Below are 25,209 nucleotides of genomic sequence, written 5' to 3' on the forward strand. Positions count from 1 at the left end.
GCCTACAGGGAAGTGGGTGCTGTGCTGGTTTGTCATGGTGAAGAAAGAGCTAAGGCAAAGTTCTTGATTTATCGGTCAATCTACATTCCTATCCTCTACTATGATCAAGGACTTTAGGTCATGACTGAAAGAACAAGATCACTAACGCAGGCAGCCAAAATGAGTTTCTCAGACAGGTCAGAGTAAAGCCGCTGCTTCTCCACATGGAGATGCAGCAGCTTTTTGGGATATTGTCTGTACTTTTTAAAGTAGGCGGAGGAGCATCTGCAAACAGTCAGATAACCTTTTCTTAAACTACATCCAATCAATTTAACCAATGTTTAGAGGACTTAGAATTAAAGTCGCTCTGTCCTTCATACCCAACAAGCAAAAGTCAAAATTTCCATTGCATTTCATTAACTGAAAATCAAATTGTATTGTTCTTTACTTGCATTATTACACAAATTTAAATTACGCCTTCACTGAATGAAGGTGAAAAGGTTTATGCATAGTCGATGAGTGTCCCACCTTCCATCTACTTCCATTGACTACATTTATGTCACAATGAAGGATTTTCATCAAATTAGAAACATGTCTAATAAACGAGGAGGAAAGGCAGCAACATCAAATGTCCAAATATCTAAAATGCATATTGGTTATAATTATTAGATACCTTGTAGCCTAAGTAACCTTTCTTGTACAAATCAAAGTTCACTCTATTTGAAGTGCCAGTTGAGGAAAATGGTTGCATTTGCTTTAAAGCTTCTTACAAATCACAGAAAACTCAAATCATCAACCACAAATGTGTTGATCACTTGGAATGACAAATTCAGCTTCCCTTTTTGAAATCCCTTTAGCTTCACAAAAAGTTATCTCTTCTCCTTAAAATTATGTTGACAACCATGTCAGTGTTGGCATCCGAATATAAGCTTCAGATTCAGTATTTTAAGAACGGATGGGTCTAATTGGAAAGCTAGTTTAGTATTGTCCTTTGTCTGAGCCTTGCTAAAGATCCATTGAGTTGTAGTATTGTGGGGGTTGTAAAAATATTTAAAATACCAGAGTTTGTCACCTTCACCTATGAAATAACATGCCGTTTGTGCATTTCTTCAAATTAAAAAAGTTGATTAGGTATTTTTGTAACTTTTTATGTCAACTTGACTGTTAATGATGTAGTTATATAGATGTTAAAAGAAAACTGTGCAAATGCCTGCTTTAAAAAAAAAACATTTGTATGCTGTGAATAACTCGGATGATAAATTAGTTCTACATGTTGAGTGCATAATCTTAACGTGATTCTTGTCCTACACTGTTAACATGTTTAATCACGTAAATAATTAAAAATTGTTAAAAAACGAAATCACACATTGAAATATAGGTGACGTTTATCTGCAGTGAGGCACAGTATAAGCACATTGTTTCTTTCTTGTGCATTGATATTGAACCTTGTGTATGTTCAGACAGAAAGTTTGGAGTGAAGGCACGTCTAAGTGGAGCTCTGAACGTCACAGTCGACGTAGTGAAACAAAATCTACAGAACGCTAAAGTGCTTCTGCCCTGTCTGCAGGTTCTCAGGATCTACTCTAACAACTGTAAGTAAAAGGCATCCTCTGTGTCTGGGAGTTGAGCAAAGAAAGCATTTTACGACAAATGTTTTTGTCTCTTGAGCATTTAGCACAATTTTCTCAATTTTTTTCCCCCTTACTATATAAAGCGGTGAATGCCATTTCTTTGGGCAAGACTGGTATGGTGGAAATCATTTTCAAGATTGTTGGGCCGTACAGCAAGAAGAACACAAGCCTCTTTAAGTGAGTGTTTGTTTTTTTGTCTGGTAGTGAAGAAGCATGAACTTGTATTTAAAAGATACCAGTGGTATCCACAGGCTACATCTCCTTGGCCTTTTTCTGATAGAGTCCTCAATCATCATGTAACCCTTTTGCCTTGCTTTAAAATTAACAGGGTAGCTCTGGACGCACTGGGAGCTCTGCTCAAATCCAGTGAGTAATTGTTTTTGTCGAGTTAAGCTTTGTTCTGTGGTAATTTCTCAGCAGCATCTTCATCTAGTGTAGCTTATTGTTTCCTTTTTCTCATCATTACTTTGAATAATTTAATTTGCTTTGGATCCTACTGCTGTCCTGTATATTATGCCTGCGCTTGATGGGTTTTTTTTAATTCATTACACCTTTAGTTAGTCCATCCCACAGTATGGAAGTTATATGTGGCATTACTTTATCAGCTACTCCTTTTACTCCCGTGTGCAGAAACTAATGCCCGTCGTGCAGTGGACAGTGGCCATGTGCCCGTCTTGCTTGCTTTGTATCTGGATTGGCATCGCAACGACACTCGACACCGCTGTATGTTGATTCGTAAAGGATTGCTGGTATGCCTCAGAAACATTACCAACCTCAAACTGGGCCGTAGAGCATTTTTGGAGGCCGACGGCATGAGGATCCTGTACCACTCCTCCACTGTGAGTAAGAAAATCTAAACGAGAAGAAACGAAAGCAAACAGTACAGATATACGGTCTGAGACTCTGCTGTGCTTTCTGTATTTGTTTTTCAGGAGTGTCTACCCGTGCGGACACTGGATCCTCTGATCAACACTTCAAGCCTCATCATGAGAAAGTGTTTTCCTAAGAATCGCCTGCCTGTGCCCACCATCAAGTCGGCCTTCCACTTTCTTCTGCATCAGGTCCCTCCTGGAGGGCCTGTGGACCAGCTGTACAACCAGCTTTCTGGGGGTGAGGTTACACAACGTATTCACAACCTTATGTGGATTTGCAGTTTAGTGTGCTCAGTTAATAAATATTCTCAGGGCTTTAAACAATTTGCAAGATACCAAACTTAGTATTTAATGCAACAAAAACACTTAACCAACAGTTAATGCAAGTGGCTCTTGAATCTGTTGCACAAGATTTGCCTTTTCAGTAAAAAAAAACCCCCAAAAAACCACCATAGCAGCAGTTTTTTAAAACGGGGTATGTAAATATTATTGTGATTTTATAAAATTACTCTGAGAAGAGCGTAACAGTAGTGATATTTAAGAAAAATGATGCAGGTTTTTCATGATGTTTATTTTTTTTTTAGAAATAAAAAATTTGATTGTGGCATTTATTTGTATTTGTCCTCCTTCACTTTTTTAGAGAACATTATAGGTACCATATTATAGTACAATCATGTAACTATTTTAACTTCAGTTCACACAATTAACTGAATATTCAACATCTCATAATGCTGTATACATCAACATGACTTTAAAGAAATTTGATCATGCAATTTGACGCCTTGAATTTAGGAGCTCCGTCTCTTTAAAAAGCTCCAGCTCTTTACAACTCTGGCCTTCCTTCAACAATTTTTGTCCAGTAAGCCTTTAAGAACATAGGAGCATTGCACTGAGAAGTAGTTCTTATGAGCTCAGCAGACTCGCAACTCCTCCAGATGTTTGCTAATTGCTGCTGCCACTAGTCTTGAGGAGCTGAATGGGATATGCTCGGCTGGAGACTGCAGCTCTGAGGAGGAGCTGAGTGGAAAATGCAGCGCTTGGTGAGAGCAAGTGTTTGGGCACCCTGACTGGTTACCAGGGGAGATTAAAGGATTTCTCAGACATGCATGAAAGAATCAAAGCAACACTCCATGTATTGTTTTTAATGAGGAAATAACATTATAACATGATGCAAACCTCAAAGTTGATTTTGCATAATACTCCCTTCTACATAATACTTTGATACTGCATCATAAAAACCAAAGGTATCTAAAATTTTCAACATCTAGCGTAGCAGTCATTTCATCTGAAAATGGAAAGAAGTTGGCACAACACTCGTACTAAATACAAAAGTATGCCACACTTTTCAGATTTTTATTTGTGAAAATGTTTCCATTTCCCTTCCACATCACATTTTTGCTTTACTTTCTTGTGGTCTATCCCATAATAAAAAAGACAAAATGTATTGAAGATGGGGTTTGTATTATAATTTTTATTTTTTTTAAAGTTTAGTCTTTTTGCAAGTAACTATTTGTACATTAAGCTGGTTAAACACTTGCTTGGACAAAGAACAAAAATAAACGTGTGTCTATATGTTTTTTGCACAGTGGATGATGTTGTGGATGAAAGCGATGATAACGAGGAGGCCGAGGGAGAGACAGACACTGAGAACGATGAAGATAAGGATCAATGCAGCCTGGTAATACCCAGTTTTAAATTTATATACAAAGTTTGATATAACAACCTGATATATTATTTCTATTATTATTTTAAAGGTTAAGTGTCTCATTTTTCCCTTTTGTTCTTCATGCTAATTTAACTAAAATAGCCTTTTTATTGTACAAACTTCAATTACATGCCATTCCCTGTATTTGCAATTCTTTTAGTTTCCAGCAGATGGCAGTCACTTCACTTAAATTGACTAAATAAACATTCGGCTTTCTTCTTCAACTATGTTTGTTTCCATTTGTGTTGTTTCTGGCATAATTTTATTGCTGTCTTCTCCCTATCAGAATGATGACATAGAAACAGATCTCAACAAGCTACATCCCAATAGGAACATTGGACGCTCATTTGAGGAGCTGAAGGACTATCAGAAGTTTTTCTCAGAGCTTTCTGAAGACTTTCAGGTGGGCATTGTCTACTTTTAGGATCCATGGTCTTTTTTTTTCTCACAATATAGATTTAATTTTGTTTATGTTGGACTAGTTGGCTAAAATGTCACAGTTGTCTGCTTTTAACTGTAAAAGAATCACACCCAAACTGTCACAGCTACATGGCTCATAAACTTTACATTTCAGATGATAATAGTAAGCCTAACACCAAAATTGTATTTGTGCTGCGCTGGAGTTGGTGCAAATTCAACCATCTGTACCTGTGCAACAGTTTGAAACCATGGCTTTAGAGAATATACAGAGACAGATGCTTCCACTTAGTAATTTTAGCTGCTCTAATGGTCCTATTTGCTAATATAAGATTCTAGAAACAGTGTAAAGCTTGAAACCATGCCTATTTAAAATGGTAAAAGCCATTGTTCTTCAACTATGTTTGTTCTGGCAAAGTGTGACATTCCTCCTGTTTCAAATGTAAATAGATAACAGCTCAGCTCATGGCAGAAATGCTACAAATAACTATTTTGTAGGCCGTTAAAGTTCTTACAAAATACGAGAAATGGCTAAAGCATACTGGAAAATATTTTAGCAGTGCATTTATTTTTATATCATAATCATAAATAAGGTTCATTATTTTTCCTGTCCTATTTAAAAATATATATATAATTCTGTCAAGTGTTTCATAAGATTGTGAAACCAAATACAGTAAAATTTACAGCACTGCATTAAAAATGAAACCTCTACAAACCATTTTCCTTTCACCACTAATGTACAGGGCTCTCTAACGCTTCAGCCTCTGTCCACTGAAACCACATGTCAATGACTTGGTCTCTTGACAGTATTTAACACGATGCTCAGTAGTACAACAATAATTTCAGTTACGTAGAGGCCAACCGGTACCTTTGTCTTTGAACCACTGGTTAGGTTTTGTGTGAGACCTACTGTACTGACTGAGCATGGTATCTTAACCTTAAAACTATTATTGTGTCACTGGCAGATTTGTTGTCTGCCCAAGATAATCCAACATATTTTTCCAACTTGATTACTCAAAATTTACTCTCCTTTGAATAAATGTGCATACCTTAATTTTTTTACAGGGGTATAGCTTTGACATTTCGAAGAGCGCCTCTCCGTCAACATATCTCTTCTCATCATCGTCTGCTCGGTTCAGTCGGCCAGCTGAAGTGCCCACAGCTCAAACCCCGTCTCCAAAGCAAATACCAGATTCTCAGAACGTTTGCACCTCTGTCAAAGAGCATCAGACTCTGTCATGTCCCTTTCTCGCTAGTTCTCAAACTCCTCTGGACCTGGACACAATCCACCTCAGTAAGAACAAAGATCAACAAGAGGGCATCAACATTCCAGCTCCAGATAGACGCACCGCTCCAACCTCCATCTCAACGTCTCTCTGTCAAAGTCACATGATAGAGCAGGAGCTGTCCCATCAACTGGAGGGTGTCTCTCTTGAGGACAAAGGGAGTCAGAATGCAGAAGCTGGTTCTGAGAAGGTCAAACACGAAGGCTCTCCAGTTAACAACTTGAGGCACTTCCAACCGCCTGTGCTCCTTGGAGGTTTCCCAATACGTCGCACCGGTGGAGGAGGCAGCAACGTGGGTTCGGATTGTGGGTCAGAAGGTACTGAAGACGAAGCAGGTGATGCTCCGCTTCTGGAGGTGCCAGACACTGCTCGACTCCTGCCACTGCATGACCCTGACCTTTATGTGGAGATGGTGAAGGGGACACAGTCAGTCCCACAGTACGCTGAAGTGGCTTACCCAGATTACTTTGGACATATAGCTCCAATGTTAAAGGAGCCTCTTCTGGAGAGAATTTATGGTGTACAAAGGTGAGACAACTGCAAAAGAAAGTGGCTAAAAGAAATGTTTACAAGAAAAGTCAATCCATTACATGATTACAAAACAATATATTTTTTATATCTCTTGTGCTTGAATATTAAATTTACAATGTGTTTATCTTGTAATAATGCAAGTGGTTCTTTCTTTGTAGGTCCAAGATATTTCAGGACATTGAGCGGCTGATTCATCCTAATGATATCCTAGATAAAGTAGTTTACGACATTGATCATCCCAGGTGAGTTATTACATGGCTGCTGAAGGTTTTTTCGTAGGTGAAAGAGTTCAATAGATTTCCGTCCAGTGTCTAAGTGTTTATATTGAATTGTTATCAGAGAGAGCAATTTTTCATTTTGTGACCATTATCTATGCATTAAAAAATCGACCACCATTTTTGTTTCAGTTCCATGATTGAAGAAAACGGCGAATCACTGAAGTTCAACTCTCAGTTTGAGTCAGGAAACCTCAGGAAAGCCATTCAAGTTAGGAAGTAAGTTGTCTCTTCGTGAAAAATATTAGCAGTGTACTCTTACAGACTTACTCAAGGTACAGGCATGCCCAAAAGTATTCACATCCCTTCCAGATTTAGGTGTATAGTAATCTTTCAGTGTTAACAGCATGTTTTTTCAACGGTTTCAAGTGGTTTTAATTAGAACAATAAAGTTTGCTTATTTTTCATTGAGGAACGCATCAGAAGCTTCTTGGTTAAATGAAAAATAAATTTGAATCTAAACCTTGAAAGGATGAATAATTTTGGGCTTGACTGTATGTCCCCTTGTACATTTTCTTTTACATATTTTGTATAAATACATGTGATGTAATGAATTATGTGATATATTTTCTGTTGGTTGATATTTAGGTTCATATTTATTGTCTCTGCTTTTTTATTTTCTCCAGATCTGAGTATGATCTTGTTCTGAATGCTGATATCAACAGTAATCACTACCATCAGTGGTTTTACTTTGAAGTGAGTGGCATGCGAACCGGGACTGGGTACCGCTTCAACATCATCAACTGTGAGAAGTCAAACAGCCAGTTTAACTATGGTGAGACATGAAGCATCATCTGAAGGAAAACAGACTCTGGCAAAGGAGATGCAGTATGGTATAGTGTAACTTTATGCATAAATCTGTTTAAACATGTTTGTCTGCGTACAGGCATGCAACCACTGATGTACTCTGTCCAGGAGGCCATCGGCGGAAAGCCTCAATGGGTCAGGACAGGAACAGACATTTGTTATTATAAGTAGGTGAAATCAACAATTTGTAATGGACATGCAGATAATTGTTTTTTTTTTTTTTTTTAAAGAAGCCATTAAAGAAACTTTGCAATTAGTATTAGAGTTCCATAACACCACAGCAGTTTTACACTTTAATGTAGCACACTTCACCGAGCCGCAGAGCACACACTTGACTATATTATATTTTATACTTGCTGCATTAATAAAAATTATGAGCTCATAATAACAGACTTGGTGCTCAGCCATTTTTAAAAGGCCTCTCTTAGAAAGTGTATCACTGCTTCACTCCATCTTCACTTGTGTTTTAGAAAGAATAGCCATGTATGATGTTGGAGATTTTTTTTACTGTCTAGATGTTAAAGAACTCTGTTCTGTACTGACCTCGCTTAATCTTCCAAATCTGAAAGTGACTCTTTTAGTGGATGATTTTTTTTTATTGCAGGAATATGCAACATAACTTTACAGAATAAATTACCTGCTTAAGGTTTTTTTTTAGATTGATTTCCTTTGTACTGTTCAACTAAAATGTTTATATTCACAGAAATCACTTTGCAAGAAGTTCTGTTGCAACTGGGGGACAAAAAGGAAAATCGTATTATACGCTGACCTTCACCGTAACCTTCATCCATAAGGATGATGTCTGCTACTTTGCCTATCATTACCCTTACACATACTCCACACTCAAGGTACTGCTTCAGTCCCACTTATAGTCTCACAACTAAATGTTTTGCTTGTCAACATACACTTTACATGAGAAATATGAATATAAGTATATTGTTTTGGTACTTTTTTGATATGTTCTAACTGCTAGTATCACTTTATGCTCATGTTGTTAAACATTTGATACTTCAACTTTTTTGTCCTTTCCATTATAAGCTTGTACAGATTTAATGTTCTAAACTATATTCATTTATATTGAGCAACTTAGTAGAGCTTTATAGCCGAGTCAGTCAAATTTAGGCCTGTCGTGATAAACAATAAATCAATTAATCGCACGATAAATTAAACCTTTCAACCTCATTTTAATTATCGGCTTTATCGTCTCTTCCTGCCGTTTTTTTCTTTCTGTTGCTGACACTGAATGAAAAAAGGCTCAGCTCCGGTGCTCTCCACTGACCCTCCCTTCCTCATTTCCTTTGTGTAATGTCCAGCGCACACTACATGAGTTGTCGGCCGATTGTCTGTCCATTTTCTAAACCTGAAACCACACATTAGCCGACAGAAATCCTAACGGTTCGATCGGGTTGGTAGTGCCGTGTGGTGTCCAGCCACATGGCACAAAATAATGGCTTCAAGTCCAGTTAACTAATTGTAAAATCGGACATTAATCACAGGCATTTCTCAATGCTTTATTAGAATCTACCTGTGATGCATGTGGCTAGAGTCAGCATAAAGTCCTGACTGAATGAAAATCATTATAACCAATTTATGTCACGTTAACGAAGAACAGTAGAAAAGTTACCGGGTTTATCAACTGCGGTAGGAATTTGGCTCCAACTCCTCTTGTCATTTCTATATTCTTTGCACGAAATGTTGAATAAATATTAATGTTGTTTCCACATATCATCTCCAATGTCCGCTGGACTTTGGGTCGCCGTGACAGCTGTTTGGGATTCCCCTCGTTATTTTCCCTCAGAAAGCAGGAGGAGAATCCACGCTTTCTGATTGGCTACCTGTCACATTCAGCGTTAAGCTCCCAGACGGGGAAAACCCTTGATTTAGATCGGAGCGGCCACGACGATCCACCGTTACCCACCACATACTGCAGGATGATCGGTTACGAAATCACCAGCGACAATCTTAGATTCGACCAACAATCTAAGATTGTCGTAAGGGGAAAATAGGGGCAAAAAATGGTGTAGTGTGAACTATTGTATTAGGTGGTCGGACGTGCCCATCTTCTCTATTTAAATCTAGTGATTACTGAGGGGCAATATAGTATACAGACTTCATAATCTGCACTCTTTCGGTTGAATGCAGTATTTATTTCCACTTTGGCTTTATGTTTAGTTTTTATTCAAGTACGTTTTTTGTTAGGCTGAGAATCCATTTCATTTTTATTTTTGGTTGTTTTGTTTATTTAGTTTATCAGTTCCAGTGTTATGTGTTCTTTTGAAAATAAAGTTTCAAAAGAACCATCTATCTATGGCAGGAAATTGCATGCATTATTAGTCATTTCCATTAAATCAGTGTCAAAAGGTCTTGAAACAATATTATCGTTTATCACAATAATTTTTTAGACAATTAATCGCTCAGCAAAATTTATCGTGACAGGCCTACTCAAATTTGATGCAATGGTACAAGAAACACATTTCAGATTAAATCAGAGTTAGAATAATAAATTCAGACATTTTTTTTTAGAAAAAGAGAACTAAGGACTTATATATTTTTTTATTTTTTACAGATGCACCTGTCCAAACTGGAGGATATGAGGACTCCTCAGATCTACTTGAGGCAGGATGTTCTGTGTGAAACCCTTAGTGGAAACACATGTCCACTTCTCACCATCACTGCTATGCCAGAGTCCAAATCCACTGATCATATCTGTCAGTTCAGTAAGTGAATGAGTTCTGGTATATTGCCCATGTCTCGTTATTTGCTGAACAATAAGCAAGGTTTAGTTACACTGTACTTTAAAAAGTAAACTGAACTCTTAAGTTCAGCGGTTGACGATGTTGAGCGCCGTTTACTGTTTATACACCAGATTCGAAAAACGTTGGTGTCTTTTTTACAAGCTGTAGCAACCATGGTGATTGCTGCTATAAATAATCAGTGAAACAAAACCAATGTCCTATTCAATAGCCTATAACGTAATATGTAACATTTATTGTCATTGTTGCTGACAAGTAAAGGTTTACTTCATCTAATTTAAGTGCAACACAGATCGTCGTTTGGCTGCTGGAGGGTAAAAATTTGATTGGATTTGGTCTCCTTATAACAAGACTGTGAAAGCACAATATAAATTCAGTTTAATGTAACATTTTTATTTCATTTTTATTTGTGAAAAAAATTTATTTAAATTTTATTCCTCCTCATGCCATTGCCTTATACACATGTTCATTCTGCACCTCTTTTGTTTTTTCATTCTGCAAATCTTACTTTTCTTATGTTGGCTGTTATTTATCAAAATCTGTTTTAGATCTCAGAGCAATAAATTGTCACTGGAAAAGTGCCACGTGACATCTTATTTATGGCACCGTGTGTATTCTGGCCAATCTTAGCAGGCAAACAAACATGTTTATAAAGATGGTGACTGCAAACAACCACTAGTTAAATACCACACGCTTGTTTATTTAGTTAAAGAGCTGTTCATCATAGAATATTCTACGTAAATGATTGCAAGATGGTAAAAACTAGAGATTTTCTTTTTTTCCTCGTTTGAGGTGACCGTAATGTCAGAGGTTTATTGACATGGTCTTTATTCCATTATCCTCTACATTTGTTTATTCTAGTGCTATCAATCGATTAAAAAAATGTAATCGTCAATCGTTGGAATAATTAGCATTTTGTAATATTAGCGCATTAAATTTTTCCGATTAATTGTTTATTCTTTACCTTTATTTTTTTCTCCCACTCCAGGGAATCGGCCATTTATCTTCCTATCTGCCAGAGTGCATCCTGGGGAGACCAATGCTAGTTGGGTGATGAAGGGGACGCTGGAGTTCCTCATGGGCACCAGTCCACTGGCAGTCAACCTGAGAGAGGCCTACATTTTCAAGATAGTCCCCATGCTCAACCCTGACGGAGTTGTTAACGGAAAGTGAGTTCACAGAGATGGAATAAAAGTAACATTTTAAACTTTAAAGTATTCACTCATCTGATGTGGTCATAGCTAGCTTAAGGCACATATTAAACCTTGACTGGAAGGAATCTGTAGCTGTGACTCTGTTCTACACTCAGTATCCTGCAAATCTCGTTTCCGCTGCAGTCATCGTTGTTCACTGAGTGGAGAGGACTTGAATCGCCAGTGGCAGAACCCCGATCCTGAGCTCCACCCCACCATCTACCATACAAAGAGCCTGCTGCAGTATCTTGCATACATACAAAGAACACCTCTGGTATGACTTTTAATTAACTACACTTAAATTACTTTGGGACATTTTGCACTTTTTCCTTTAACTGCCTAATTATGCTGCCAGTTCTCGAGTTCAGTGGCACAGCACAGTGTAACCGAGCAGCGCAGCATAAATGTACAGTGTACAGAAAACTTAGTGACAAGTCATCTATGAATTCATCCCAAACAACTCACTCTGCTGGCCTTGGTGCTATCAGAAAGTTTGAGATGTTTGTTTTTTTGTGTAGACTTGTTTACAAAGCACGATCGTTTAAAAAGGAGGCTAATTATTATTTTATTTTCAGTAATTAAAATTTCTTTTTATAGTACAATCCCTCTTCAGTTATTATTGGCATGAATGTTATTACTTCTACTATTTTATGGAAGAGGTTACAGCATGCACAGAGAGTTCATCCTCTCTGTTTCCATAAATCCGCAGGTCTTCTGTGATTACCACGGTCATTCCAGAAAGAAAAATGTATTCATGTACGGCTGCAGCGTGAAGGAGACTGTCTGGCAGTCCGATATCAGTGCAACCTCGAGCGACTTACAAGAGGACCTTGGATACAGGGTAAACACACACTTTCACACAGGACAAGATACATGCTTGTAGCTCTACAAAAGGTTATGTATAAATACTGAGTCTTACTGTCCTCTATTTCTAAATTAAACCTGCTGTCATGTAGCTCATATTTATATTATAACACAGTCATATTGTGTACAACACTGTTATAGTATTCAATTGTCCCTCAGAGAAATTGCATGGGCCAACTTATTTTTATTTAAGATATTCCAATATTTCACTTGTCTCCTTTATATGATCAAGCTTTGGTCTTTTACCTGTATTAAGGTATAAGTACCAAGGTTTTTCAAAAGTTTCAATCCCAAAACAACTAACCATTTCTACAATTTGAATTTCTCCAATTTACTGAAATCAGTGCAGCTCTATGAGCATCTGCATCTCGGTTCATGTTCAGTTTCCATGATAACTACCTAATAATTAAGATAATCGAGGCCTAACGGAGGCACTAAAATCTTTGCACAGTTATTTTTGCTTAAAACGGAGAACAATGATTGGTTTATTTTACAGACTCTTCCCAAGATCCTGTCCCAGATCGCCCCTGCCTTCAGTCTGGCTAGCTCCAGTTTTGTTGTGGAGCGCTCCAAAGAGTCAACTGCTCGAGTTGTTGTTTGGAGAGAGATTGGAGTAAAACGCAGTTACACCATGGAAAGCACACTCTGTGGCTGCGATCAGGGCAAATATAAGGTATGAATTTGATATTTTTATATGAAAACGGTCAATAATAGACCTGACTTTGATGATTAAACCTTAGAATTGATGGCTTTCTTTGACCAGTTTCTACTGTAAATAAGTCAATAAATTGCTTGTTGGAAGAAAAATGTATGTTTTAAATGTTAATATCTTGGTTAAACTTATCTGGGCTGTTGAGTGCATCACTTGAACATCCTAAATGTCCACCAGGGGGAGCTTTGGTTCTATTTTCTTCTGATGAATTCCCATCTTTTCTCCTTCCTTTTTGGAATCATTACCATCTTATTTTTTTGCCTGCATGTTTTTCCCATCCCAGCTGATTTCTCTCCATCTGAATTTTGCCAAAGTCAACATCTAATATGCTTACAGTTCTAGGAGGTCTCTCTTATACCCTGTGAAAATATTTGGCAGGATGTGCAGGAACAATTGTCTATTGAGTTGTGGCTTTATACTTCAGTGTCCACGCCAAGTTTAGATGTTTCCAGTTTTCCTCTGGAGAAAAGAAACTTGGAAGTTTTTTTTTGGGTAAGATAGAGGTTAGCTTTGTGTGTGGTTGCTCCCTCACTGGGAAGATTTTCTCTGCATGAATGTGTCCTTCTATGGCTTTATGTAAAGGTTTTCTCCACAAAATATGTTGCATCGTTAAAAAATAAGCTTTTTGAATGTACACCAAAACATTTAAAATAACTATATTTAGGCTAATTTGTGTATATTTGTGTCTTGCTTTCTTCTGATACCATTGCATGTTAATCCAGGGACTCCAGATCAGCACCAGAGAGCTTGAAGAGATGGGGGCCCAGTTCTGTGTAGCCATGCTGAGGCTGAAGAGGTTGACGAGTCTCCGCAATCACCAGAATTTGCTGGATTTGGAGAGTGATATCATTGGAACACAATCCAAAAACGTCAGGTCTGTCTTGTATGCTACAATCAGGCTAAATATTTCTTCTATTGTGGCACTGATTAGAATGAGGCTGGAAGGGAACATTTTGTCCTCAAAGTTGACATGTTGGAAGGAGAAAAAATGGGCAAATTTGACAGTTTGACAAAGATACAATTGTGATGATTAGATAACTGGGTCAGAGCATCTCAAGAACCGCAACTATTGTGGTCCGTTTCTGGTCTACAGTCCGCTGTATCTATTTAAAATTGGTACAAAGTGGACAAGGCACACATGAACATGGGGAGCAAAGACAGGCTCATGTGCTCCGATCCAACAGGTGAGCCTCTGTTGGCTCAACTTACTAATGAAGTTAAAGCCAGTTCTGATTGAGAGGTCTAAAAATACGCAGTGAAGTTTATTTATTTTTTTTTAAATGAGGCTGCAAAACTCTGCTGCTGGCCTAGCCAGACTACAATTGTTGGTTTAAATTTTATGCTTAATTCCTGTTAAATCTGTAGGAGTACCAACCCATTCTTAATAAAAAGCAGTGAGATCATTCAGAATATCACAAATTATACATAAACTAATTTAATCTGTAACAGCATCACTGGAAATGTTTGTTCAAATCTGAATAAAATTGTCTCAATGTAAAGTTTCATCTGGGGTCTTAAACGTATTTTATTTTCCAGTAAACGGTCATTAAAAAGCTCTGCTCTGCTTACCTAGTGTTTGGCCGCAGCTGTGGCTGTGTGTCGCGGAGCCTCAGTAAATGTTTTCATATGTGCTGAAGAGGGAAGATCTGATCACAAGTGGACACTCGAGACACATTGTTACACCAGGTGTGAACTGAAGCACATCAGACTCTCCACATGTGTCCCGTTCCTTTAAAGATGCTTCTTGAGGCCAGATGTAAACAAAATGTGTTGTTATAGGATGGGTCTTTGTTGAAAATGTAAAATCCTGGGTATTCTTAGGCTGATTCTAATCCGACTTGCTGGCGTCCAATCAAAGAATGACTTTGACAACATCGAGTCTGGACAAGCGCTGCTTTTGTGGTTGAGTGGGTCTGCTTTTTAAGCATAGTCTAAAAGCCGTTATGATTTGTCTGTACAATCTACATTCCCCTCTGATGCACTACTCGAGATACAAATAAAGACATGCATTTATGCAGGTCTGGCGCGACCATCATTGAAATTCTATCAATTCTGTCTCCCAGAGGAGGTTTTCACGGCCACATTGAGCAGTCAGTGGCACAGTGTGGATTAAATGCACATTGAACATGTAAACTAGCCTTGCCCCTCTGCACGACCGGAATAAATTTGCATGTTATTATGGACTTAAGTAGGAGTCTTTTCAAAAGGAATTGTGCAGTCTTCATAAAATAGCTGTATGACAAAGCCTAGCCTAAGCAATCCAAGCATACCTCACATCTTTGTACAGTTTACTTCTTAAACAAGGTTTGCTCTGTGAAAGAGATTCAACAAAGATACTTGCGGAGGTTCAAATTATAGTGAAGACTTTGTTTTTTAGGGATAACTTTTCTTTTCTCCTAAACCTACAGTGTTGTGTGGAGACTGAGAGGAGATACAAATATTCAAACATCTCCTTGTTTCAAATTACAGATACAAAGACTTGTTTCTGTTTGTAGAAGATGTGTTGCAATAGAAATCTGTCAGCAATGCTCTGGTTCCATCTTCCTAGTTAAGAATGCATTGCTATGTGAAAGTTATACATATGGTACTATGCAAAAGTTTAACACAGGTGCAAAAGAATGCCACAATCTTAGAATGCATTTAAGAATAAAAGTGTAAAAAGTTTTTCTTAACGTAACAAAATGTTGTGAATGAACAGATGAATCTTCAAAACACCTGCAGTTCTTCTCTGAACATTTGCACAGTTTCCTGGATAACTATTGACAGATGTTCTGTAGGCTTCGTCAAATTCTTCAGACAGAACTGATAATGAAGGTCAGGTTTTTTACCAATTAAAATAATTTTACAACAATAAAACTTATTGAAAGTCATTAGTGTTGTTAAGGATTTTTTTCAGACTGTGTCGACATTGCAAAGCTGAAAAATATATTTAAACTACTCTGGAGTGTGGTGCATAAGCATGAGAAAACACACAGACTTCTTTCTTGACAGTTTTGCTATGTGGTCTTCTAACAATTCCAAAATGACTGCTATGTTTCTTAAATGCTCATTGGACAATAAATCAGCATTACTCCAAAGAGAGAGAGATGGATAGATAGATGTAGGTAGATGTTTGTGGAGAAAATTTAAAGAGCCTCATAGACCAGATGAATTATTCTTTATTGAGCATGGTTCAGGTTATCTTTATGTCTGGACCTCCAACATCCTCTTCTCTGGGTATTTGTCAACTCTGTTAATTTGAAAGAATGTGTTTGTACCCCAAACTACCATTTCTGTACCTCCTTCACTTGTCATTCCCTGCTCTCCTTCTTGGTAGCGTACTCTACTCTCATATTGATATATTCATTCATCATTTATGTGGCCGATCATTAAGGGACTCCAAAAGTGTTTGTTTGTGTGAGTACCCTTTGGGAAATGGTTGCTCTCATCCTTGATTTATGGTTTTATATGTAGGTCTCTGTATGGCAGCACTTACCGTTTTAACAGGGCATGCAAACAATGGCTGTAGCTTTTGGGAGGTCTACCCTAGGCCCCTAAACATGAGGGACATATTTATTTCTGTTTGCCTTTAAGGATAACAAATGTTTAAATATGTCAAGGTCTCTTTGCAAGGCAAAATACATAATTTGGATGTTTTAAAGCACATGTGACAAATTCTGAAAATGTCAGTGGCGTCTGGAGTTTTTTGTAATGGCCTTTAATGGTTGGTGCACTACTTCTGCAATCCGATTCGATAATATTCTGTCTGTCATTACACACTTACTGTACATTTACTGACGCACAGTTTCTCTGTATCTCTGTCCATCTCATGCACTCACCAAGGGGAGCTCAGTGGGAGCTCATTGTCTATACACCCCTCTCCTCCCACCCATATGATCGACTGTCTCTCTCAGATCGCATTTCAGACCATTAACACCATTAAAAACCCACTAAAGCCACTAAAACCTCAAAGAACCAGCAACCATTTAACCATTAGGACCCATAGGAAAAAAAACAGCCTCACTGGCGGGAGCTTACAAGCACTGTTTGTTAGCAACATGAATTTAGTTAGCATTTAAAACTCAGTTAATATGTGTGGGTTGTTCCCCCCCTCCCCCCCGTTTTTCATGTTTGTACTACATTTTGTTTGTTTTGTAATACATTTCTGGCACAATTATCTTGCGAGAATTGCACACTGGCCTATGCATAATTATGTCGTTATTCATTGTTAAATAATTTCTTTATTAAGAAATTAAAAGAAGAAAGAATAACTTTGTCCTGATTGTAAGTTTTTTGTTTTATCATTCAAACTCATGTTTTTGTTGTTGTTTTGTTTCTGCAGCAGCTGTACCACTACCTACGTGTTGGAGGAGGATGAACCATCCTTTCTGGAGGCCATCGACTACAGCGCAGAAAGCAACGACGAGGACGCAGGGCCTGAGAGCGATGTCTGCGGTGACGGTCAAGAGAATTTCGATCAGCTGTCAGACTCTGAAACTATTCACAGGAACTAGTATTAATCTCCCTCATATGTGGTGGTTTGAGCTCACAATTAGTGCTTGGGTTATTAGTTGAACAAATTTAAGATTTCACTCTTCAAACAGAAAGATGCATCACCTCCTACTGTGTCTTGCGGATAAATAGTCACACCTGTATTCTGTGATGGATTAGTCTTGATCGGGCCTCTGTTAGCAGCTTGTTGCTCCTCAAGGTGCATACACCACCTGCCTTTCTCGTCAGATATATTAGCATTAGCAACTCTAAGAATAAGGACTGATTTCACTGAATGTTTTCACCGTTTCAGCACCAAACTATAACCCTCCGAAGCCTCAGACACCATACAGCCTCTGAGATTCACACGTACATAATTGGAGTGATGGTATATGAAACTCCTCTCACCTGCAACAGTATAATTAAAAAAACAAATCTCCTTTCTAGTGAGAGAACCACCCTGCCTTCTTTGTGAAAGATTGGTGAGCTGTGCTTGTTTCATGTTATAAAATCACCATTCTTCACTTTTAACCCTTCACATTTATCAAAAACTGAATCTATTATATCACATGAATGTAAATCATTCACATCTTTATGAAAATGAACTTTATTTCTGATGAATTAAGATATCAACACACAAACTTTCACAAGCTCAAACATGCACAGCAGTTAAACATTTAGACTGAATGTATACTGTCAGTGTTTATTGTTTTCACAATCTACAGTATTCTGAAGCAGTATGAACAATAAGCATGATTGTCAGAAACCAAAAAACATTTATTTGCACTGTTTCTACAACCAGTTAACACTTGAAACAACAAAGAACAAACCTGAGAGTAAAAACTCGTTTTATGCGTTGTATATAGTCACCTCTGAAGTTCTCTGAGCCCAGTAAAAGGTGATGCTCACATTAATGTGACATTAAGAAATGATGAGACTGGAATTTTGCCACCACTTTATCTTTTTATTTCTTTTTTTTTTGGAGGGGAGTATACGTTTTGCTGATTTGCAGAATGTCTTGTCAGTAAGAACAGATGGTGCTGCTTATTAAAGTGTGAAATAGTTTTAAATTTTTTGTTTTGTTTTTGCGGATGTGTCTCTTGGATTTGTACAGATGGTGCATGGCTTATTGAAATATTTTATTGGAAATACTTTTAATTTATGAAGTCTTTCATATGCACCCTGCATGTTTGAATGACTCATTTTTAGTGTAAGAATGCAAAATCTTCCATGATTTTAAGTTGTCCCATTATGCTGCTCAGCTCTTAAAAGTGTGCTTCTATCAGATCTGTCGTTTTTCTTTTGCCTATCATATTTCCTCTCTTTTCTTCCATCCTTAACCTCTTTAATCCTCTTCTATCCTTGGACTTGACGTCCTTTCACGTTTTGCTCATGAGCATCTTAAAAACCCTGAACAATGTGTGTGTGTGTGTGTTGTAAAACTGTGTGCTGTCTTATTTATGTTTGGAACAGTTGACGTTTACACCTTGTGGGCAGTATTTTATTTGATTGTAAATGAGCAGAAATGGTCTATTTAAGTTGTGTGGCATAAAGTTGATGACAAAAAGCAAGTTTCAGGAAATAAATTGTGAACATGGAAAGCTGTTGTATTTTCCTTTTATTTTTGCTTTAGTGAACTTAATTGTAATACAGTTGTGACATATTGTTTCTTGAATTATCAACTAGATGAGCACAAAGATTTGTCCTTGGGAAGGTTTCTCTTTATCCTTTGGGAACCAGCCCTAATTGAACAGACTGAATTATAGTGAGAGAAAAATGAGGCTCAAATAATGGAGCAAGACTGTTCTACTTACCAACTATTTAATTCGGATCATTTTAACAGGAATCATCATAATGGTTTTATATTTTATTGCTATATACGTTCAATTGTAAAATTATGAACCTGTTACAATAAACCCTGAAATCATTTATTTTGACCAGAGTAGCTCAGATAGTCGGGTTATTGGTGATCAATCAAGTTAGTTATGCATGTTCTGTTTTTAATCAAGTATTTTTTTAAATTAAAATCACGAGTTTATTCATGTCCAAAATCTTTAGTGCTAACACGTTTTTGCAAAGAGTTGGACAAATGTCAAGCTTTTAGTTAATTGAAAAAGGCTGCAGCATGAACCACAGTAAAATGTTATTTTATCAGCGAGCTGTGCTGCAGGGGCAGATATGCTCGAAACGGTTTGCTTGTGTTGGCCGTGGTTACCACTAAAGACAAGCGTGCGACCAGGGAAAATGTCTGAAGGAAAAAAAGCATCAAAAGGCAGTTTTCAATTGAAGGTGTAATGGTAGAGCAGAGCTCCATATGCAGAGGCTGAGGGGCCATTCAGGGTTTGATTTCTAATCTGGGGCCCTTGCTGCAAGTCTTCCCTCCTGTCTGTCAAACAATTGTGTGGAATAAAAGTCCACTGGCAGCACAAAATTGTCTAAAAACGTTGGTCAGGTATTTTATAATATAAAATGGGAACATGAAAATAAAATCTCTCCATTCCAGGTTCTCATCATGCTTTGATGATGAATTATCTTCTTAGCAGTACTCCCGACATATGGATCAGGAAAGTTTCTGCCATTATCCAGAATAAAAGTACACTGCACTGTACAACAGCATGTAGAGCGCTGTGACCAGCTAAATCATGGTTTGCAATAAAACCACCATTAAAAAATTACGATAAAATTTAGCTTCACACGCTGTGTCTTCTCAATTTTCAATTTTAACTTTGACAGCTTATTAAAGTTACTTAACTGAGGGAAGAGGAGAAAAGAGCTACCATGAAGGACTCTGATGAAATTCCTGTGTTTTCTTGTACAATTTATATCTGCAACAGATGGAGTTACAAGAACACAACCATGAATAAACATGATATCAAAAGACCAATTACAATGTACTTGTTATTTGATACAGGACTGTTTTTGCAAGTTAAGAAGGTTCAACAATATACTGATTTGTTTTTAGATGAACAAAATTAAATGTATTTGCTTATCAAAACAGCAGTTCTATAGAAATTAATGCTTAATAAAGCTTATGAACTTTTTGATTGTTGTTTAGCTCCTGAATTAGGATGTAAAAAACAAACAAACAAGCAAAAAAAAAAAACCAGATAATTGCAACAAAATAAAAACAAAATTGATTAACATCAGATTTTAGTCCAGGAGAACAGATATGAACAAGTTTATGTGAATGTAACACCAACACTAAATATCTAAACAAGCCCTGCAAACTCAGTAGAAATAGGGTGGGGAGGTTTTTGCTAAGGATACATTTCAAAGGTCAAAACTGAACTAAACTTTTTTGTTTAACCAGCTGTTATAGCTTAAAATATACTATTATTACAATAAATAATACTATAAAAACAGTATTATTACAGCCAGACAGAAAGAAAGTATGGTTTCTTGTGTAAACATTACGCGATCAGTTATTGACTGACACCTTCTTCTAGCTGCTGTGTTACCATAGGAATCCAGATTTGAATGTCATCTTAATAATTTCATGTGGTCAGGTCTGTGGAAGCCCAGTTTTGTTGTCAGAAGTAATTTGAAGACAAAAAAAAACCCCATAAAGGACTTAATAAGTCGAAACCTCAACAGTCCCAGTTAGAGACATATTTGTTGTCTGTTGTATTGTTTTTGTTATTCAGTGCTGGGCTGTCATTAGTGGTTGCAACATGAAAAGATCATTCTCACTGGCAGTAGCTTGTAAATTAAAAAAAAAACACCCTTCCAAGCACCTTTAAAGATAGCTGGTGTTGCTTTGAATTATAATTTGTGGCTACAGCAGATTCTGCTTAAAATGGCAGAATTAACCGGTTCCTAAGGTGTAAAATTACACCTGAGCCTCTTCTGCCAAGGTCACTCAGTATAGAAATATGAATATCCACTCTGGATTTTTTTAAACATTGGATTGCATGATATAAGAAGAAACCTACACCACTAGTAGATGCTTCTGTTTTTGTGCAAGGCTATTTTTAAACCAGTTCCAGGAAAGTAAGGTGATCTAAATCTGGCTTTTGAACTAATGTCAGGATTCAGCTTGCAGGTAGATGCGTAAAAACTCAGATTTCAGGTCACAGACATTCAACAGACATTCAGCATATAAATGTAAAAACGCCTATCAAGATTACAAATTCAAACATGCAGCTTTTGAAGAATGCTTCTCTCAAATGTGCCTACTTTTTTGCCCCTTTAGCCTACTTTCAGGTGATATGTGACAGGACAAAATGTAATAATGAAAACAGGAAGGCAGTACAAAACAAAGTTTAGCCCAAATAGAAAAATACTTTTCTTTTCTCTAAGTATGGCAATGTAATTTAACGTTTAGCCAAATTTTAAAGATTTAGAAAGCTATGTGACATTTTAACTTTAATCAAAGTTTTAATTTTTATGCTATTTGACCCTAAAATATGGGTTCCATGTAAGGAAGTACAGATAATTTCATATACTTTTATATAATCAGATTGTAGCTACAATCAGACACCCTCCATCATTTTGCTCAGTCACAGAGAAAAATTAACTAAGCAGTTAGGTTAAGCTAAGCCAAGCTTACTGTTTTAATGCTTTTTCAGACATGAGAAGATTTTTACTGACTTAGTTCACATAAAAGTTAAAAACTTTTTTTTACCTGAAACTTTTGCTCACAAACGGCATCTACTACCGCGCATTCAGCCAAAGAATTTTGTTTGAAAATTGTTTGATTTAATCTGAAAAACTGTCACATCCTCCATATCTATACGTAGCTTCTTGTTTTTAACAAAGTCTTTTTATGGCATACAGGAGGATTTTTGAAGTGTTTTTTTGTCTGGTCATTTTTAATTAGGCACCATTGGTATCAAAACTATGATGAACCTTTAAACTTCCTGAATATATTTAGCACTGTTAGGTCTACATAGCCCTGTTGTCAGCTAATAGAGCATAAGTAGATACTCAATCACTCTATTTCATTGGCACAGTTGTTCGACCATTTGTTCAGCAGTGTACCTCCGCTGCTTAAGTGCACCGAGTAACATAATCTTTTTCTTCTCAGGAAATGACAAGGGCAAGGAGGGAGTGACAAAAAGCCTCTGCAAATGTCCTGAAAATAAGCTCTGAGTGATGCTCAATGTAAATGGATATAAGTGGACAGGAAGACTCAGAGAGGGGAAAAAGCGAGAGCAAAAGTACAGAGGAGGACGAGAGGAATTTGAAGAGGTGGAGAGGCATGTTAATCTGGGAAAGGCAGCGCAGAGAGAAAAGCTGCTTTCCGCTTTAAGCCCCACGCCCTCACTTCCTGTCCCAGCTGTCAATCACGGGTTCTCAAGAGCATCACACAAAAGACGGCCCTCTTTCCTCCAGCCACAAACACCAACACAATCCAACCAATTAGGAGGACTGGTCAAAAGAGGGGATATTGTGCATGCGTATGAATGTATGAGTCCTGCAGAGGTAGAATGGTTCGAAGTGCTTCTGCAGGTTTCTCATGTCCAGCAGAGACCACTAATTAGGAATCCCTCTCCCTCTGCCTCTCCGTGTCTCATGCCTTCTCGCAGGCACTTTGCCCAATCTCCGTCCTCACACTGATGAGCTCATTGCTGTAGTCAAAGTGTGGCTCTGTGGGCGTCTAATAGTGTAGCCAATTAGTGCTGGAGTCTGACTTGGCAGCTTCTCTAACTCACTGGTGGTCCCACAGAGGGACAGAATGACTCCCTGAAAAGGTACAAGTTCACAAAGAACAGCCCAACAAAGACCTGTGTGTACAGGCTGCGTGTCATGGAAGAGCACAAGGGAAGGGTAGCTGCATGTGTGTGTGGATGTGGGTGTGTGTGCATGTTGAGTATTGTAATTCGTGAGCAGAAATCTTCAATGAGGAGTCACTGCAGATTATGAAGAAAAGAAACGCTTAAACAGACTTAAAACTGGGCCACCAAACATCTGAACACCTATTTTACCTGGACACCATTTTTACTTCCAACACTGAACAAACACTTTCCTTATTTCATTGCTGACGACTTTAAGTAGATTGTATGAAATTAAATTAATTGTTAAAGTGACTACAAAATGTCCTAATCCTGGTATTATTATGGGTGGGTGGCACGTAGCATTTGGTAGCAAACGGCTTCATTTCATGCAAAAACAGTGCAAAAACTCAAAATATTGTAAATGTATGAAATGACAAAACAAAACGTTTTTGGATTCACAAATTAGAACTTCATGTGTGAAATTACCAAGATGAAGAATTATTAATGCAACATTTGCCTATAGTAAAAAACAAAAAACATATTTGAGGATATATGTTTTTTGTTGACATTGTAACGTTTCGATGTCTAGGATTTTAACAAAAATTAGAGGTTATCAAATTAATTCAGTATTTAAAACAACAAAGGACAGTCATATTTATTAAATGTAGTAAAATACGACTGATTATGGAAAAACGTGTATCAAATAAATTTTAGCAGACTGTACTTTATCATGTGAATATAGTTAGTTTCAGTTGACCCCTTGTAGCAAAAATGTTAAGAAAGATTGATATTATTGTTGAAAAATGCACAGCTGTTATAATATTCAGGAAATATCTATGTTAATGTTTTAACTAATTTTACTAATTGAGAGCAATTAGTGCAATTTGAACCACCATTGTTCTATGATTAATCTGCAAAGCATCACAAAATGTAAAAAAATAACTGAATGTGCTTACAAAGGGAACTTTTGCAGGCCTACACAGTGGGACAGTTACATACATGCATACATGCTGTTATTGTCTTGTGTGGCAGGTGTAATCTGGTCACTATAATCATTACTATTAGTATTTCCCAGTGGTTTTATTTGTAAATGAACTATGCTGGTTATGAAGCTTGGAACTGCCTGCAGACCTTTGACCCTTTCCTGTCAGATTGCTGACTACAGGGGGAACGCTTGTTGCATTTCCCACTGGCAAAAATACAGTTTTGCAGTTCCAATGGATTGCAAAACTGAACTGTGCTCCACTGAGTCGTGACATCATTTTCAGACCAACTTCCAACACAAATCAAACAGCATGAAGCCTTAATATGGGGGCCAAGTATGGCCTCCAGCAAGTAATTATAATGTGAGTTTCTCTGGATTGCAAGTCAATAAGCGTACTCATTTCTGTCAGAAAAACAAAGGTATTTTTTCTCTTAGAATCTGGAGAATGATGTTGTAATGAGGTCTTATGTTGCAGCTCTCATGTCACTGTGGAGCGGTCCATAACGCTGATGCACTGATATATGTTCAACAGGTTAACAAGTGTAGGATTTATACTGTATACATCGTGTATACATCCTTAACATACTGGTTTTTACAATCTAATTCTTCTTCAGCACTTATGAAAGGGGAAAATGAACAAATTATTTGCAAGCTTGACAGTTCATATTGCAAGAAAGTTATTCTAATTTGTTTTTCTTATTTATGTTTTATTCTACAAATAACATAGTTAAACCACCCTTGACCCAAAATGTGGTTATTTTGTGGCACACTGAAGGAAATAACTCACTGTATTTGGATTTTGAAATAAATATTTTCACATTTGACAGATTTTGTACTCGAAAGTGTTTTGCTAAACTAATTTTAAACACCAAAAGAATTAAATATTGACCATGTATTTATTATGTGACGCAAGCTGTCCGCAAGACGGACGTGAAAAAGGGCTTTTTTTTTAAACTCCCCATGCCTAAAGTAAACATGTCACACAATGGGTTGCATCTCCTGCCAGAGAGCC

General features: G+C 37.3%; 1 protein-coding gene across 4 annotated transcripts in view; it reads left to right on the forward strand.

Annotated features, from left to right (window-relative positions):
• The window catches only part of agtpbp1 (ATP/GTP binding carboxypeptidase 1), a 32,827-nt gene extending 13,731 nt beyond the window's left edge, over positions 1 to 19,096 (forward strand). For all 4 annotated transcript variants that reach the window (XM_008418476.3, XM_008418475.3, XM_008418477.3 and 1 more), the window contains 20 exons: positions 1,440 to 1,571; positions 1,694 to 1,787; positions 1,939 to 1,976; positions 2,241 to 2,449; positions 2,543 to 2,720; positions 4,069 to 4,160; positions 4,474 to 4,590; positions 5,670 to 6,418; positions 6,580 to 6,663; positions 6,829 to 6,915; positions 7,323 to 7,471; positions 7,583 to 7,670; positions 8,207 to 8,351; positions 10,070 to 10,220; positions 11,245 to 11,425; positions 11,594 to 11,723; positions 12,159 to 12,290; positions 12,810 to 12,986; positions 13,748 to 13,899; positions 17,347 to 19,096. In XM_008418476.3, the coding sequence (XP_008416698.2) occupies positions 1,440 to 1,571; positions 1,694 to 1,787; positions 1,939 to 1,976; positions 2,241 to 2,449; positions 2,543 to 2,720; positions 4,069 to 4,160; positions 4,474 to 4,590; positions 5,670 to 6,418; positions 6,580 to 6,663; positions 6,829 to 6,915; positions 7,323 to 7,471; positions 7,583 to 7,670; positions 8,207 to 8,351; positions 10,070 to 10,220; positions 11,245 to 11,425; positions 11,594 to 11,723; positions 12,159 to 12,290; positions 12,810 to 12,986; positions 13,748 to 13,899; positions 17,347 to 17,518 (3,257 nt within the window). In that variant the 3' untranslated portion in view covers positions 17,519 to 19,096. The remainder of the gene's footprint in view (positions 1 to 1,439; positions 1,572 to 1,693; positions 1,788 to 1,938; positions 1,977 to 2,240; positions 2,450 to 2,542; positions 2,721 to 4,068; positions 4,161 to 4,473; positions 4,591 to 5,669; positions 6,419 to 6,579; positions 6,664 to 6,828; positions 6,916 to 7,322; positions 7,472 to 7,582; positions 7,671 to 8,206; positions 8,352 to 10,069; positions 10,221 to 11,244; positions 11,426 to 11,593; positions 11,724 to 12,158; positions 12,291 to 12,809; positions 12,987 to 13,747; positions 13,900 to 17,346) is intronic.
• The last annotated feature ends 6,113 nt before the right edge of the window (positions 19,097 to 25,209 follow it).

The sequence above is a fragment of the Poecilia reticulata genome, chromosome 9 (assembly GCF_904066995.2).
Source record: "Poecilia reticulata chromosome 9, P_reticulata-male-v2, whole genome shotgun sequence".
Taxonomy (NCBI): Eukaryota; Metazoa; Chordata; class Actinopteri; order Cyprinodontiformes; family Poeciliidae; genus Poecilia; species Poecilia reticulata.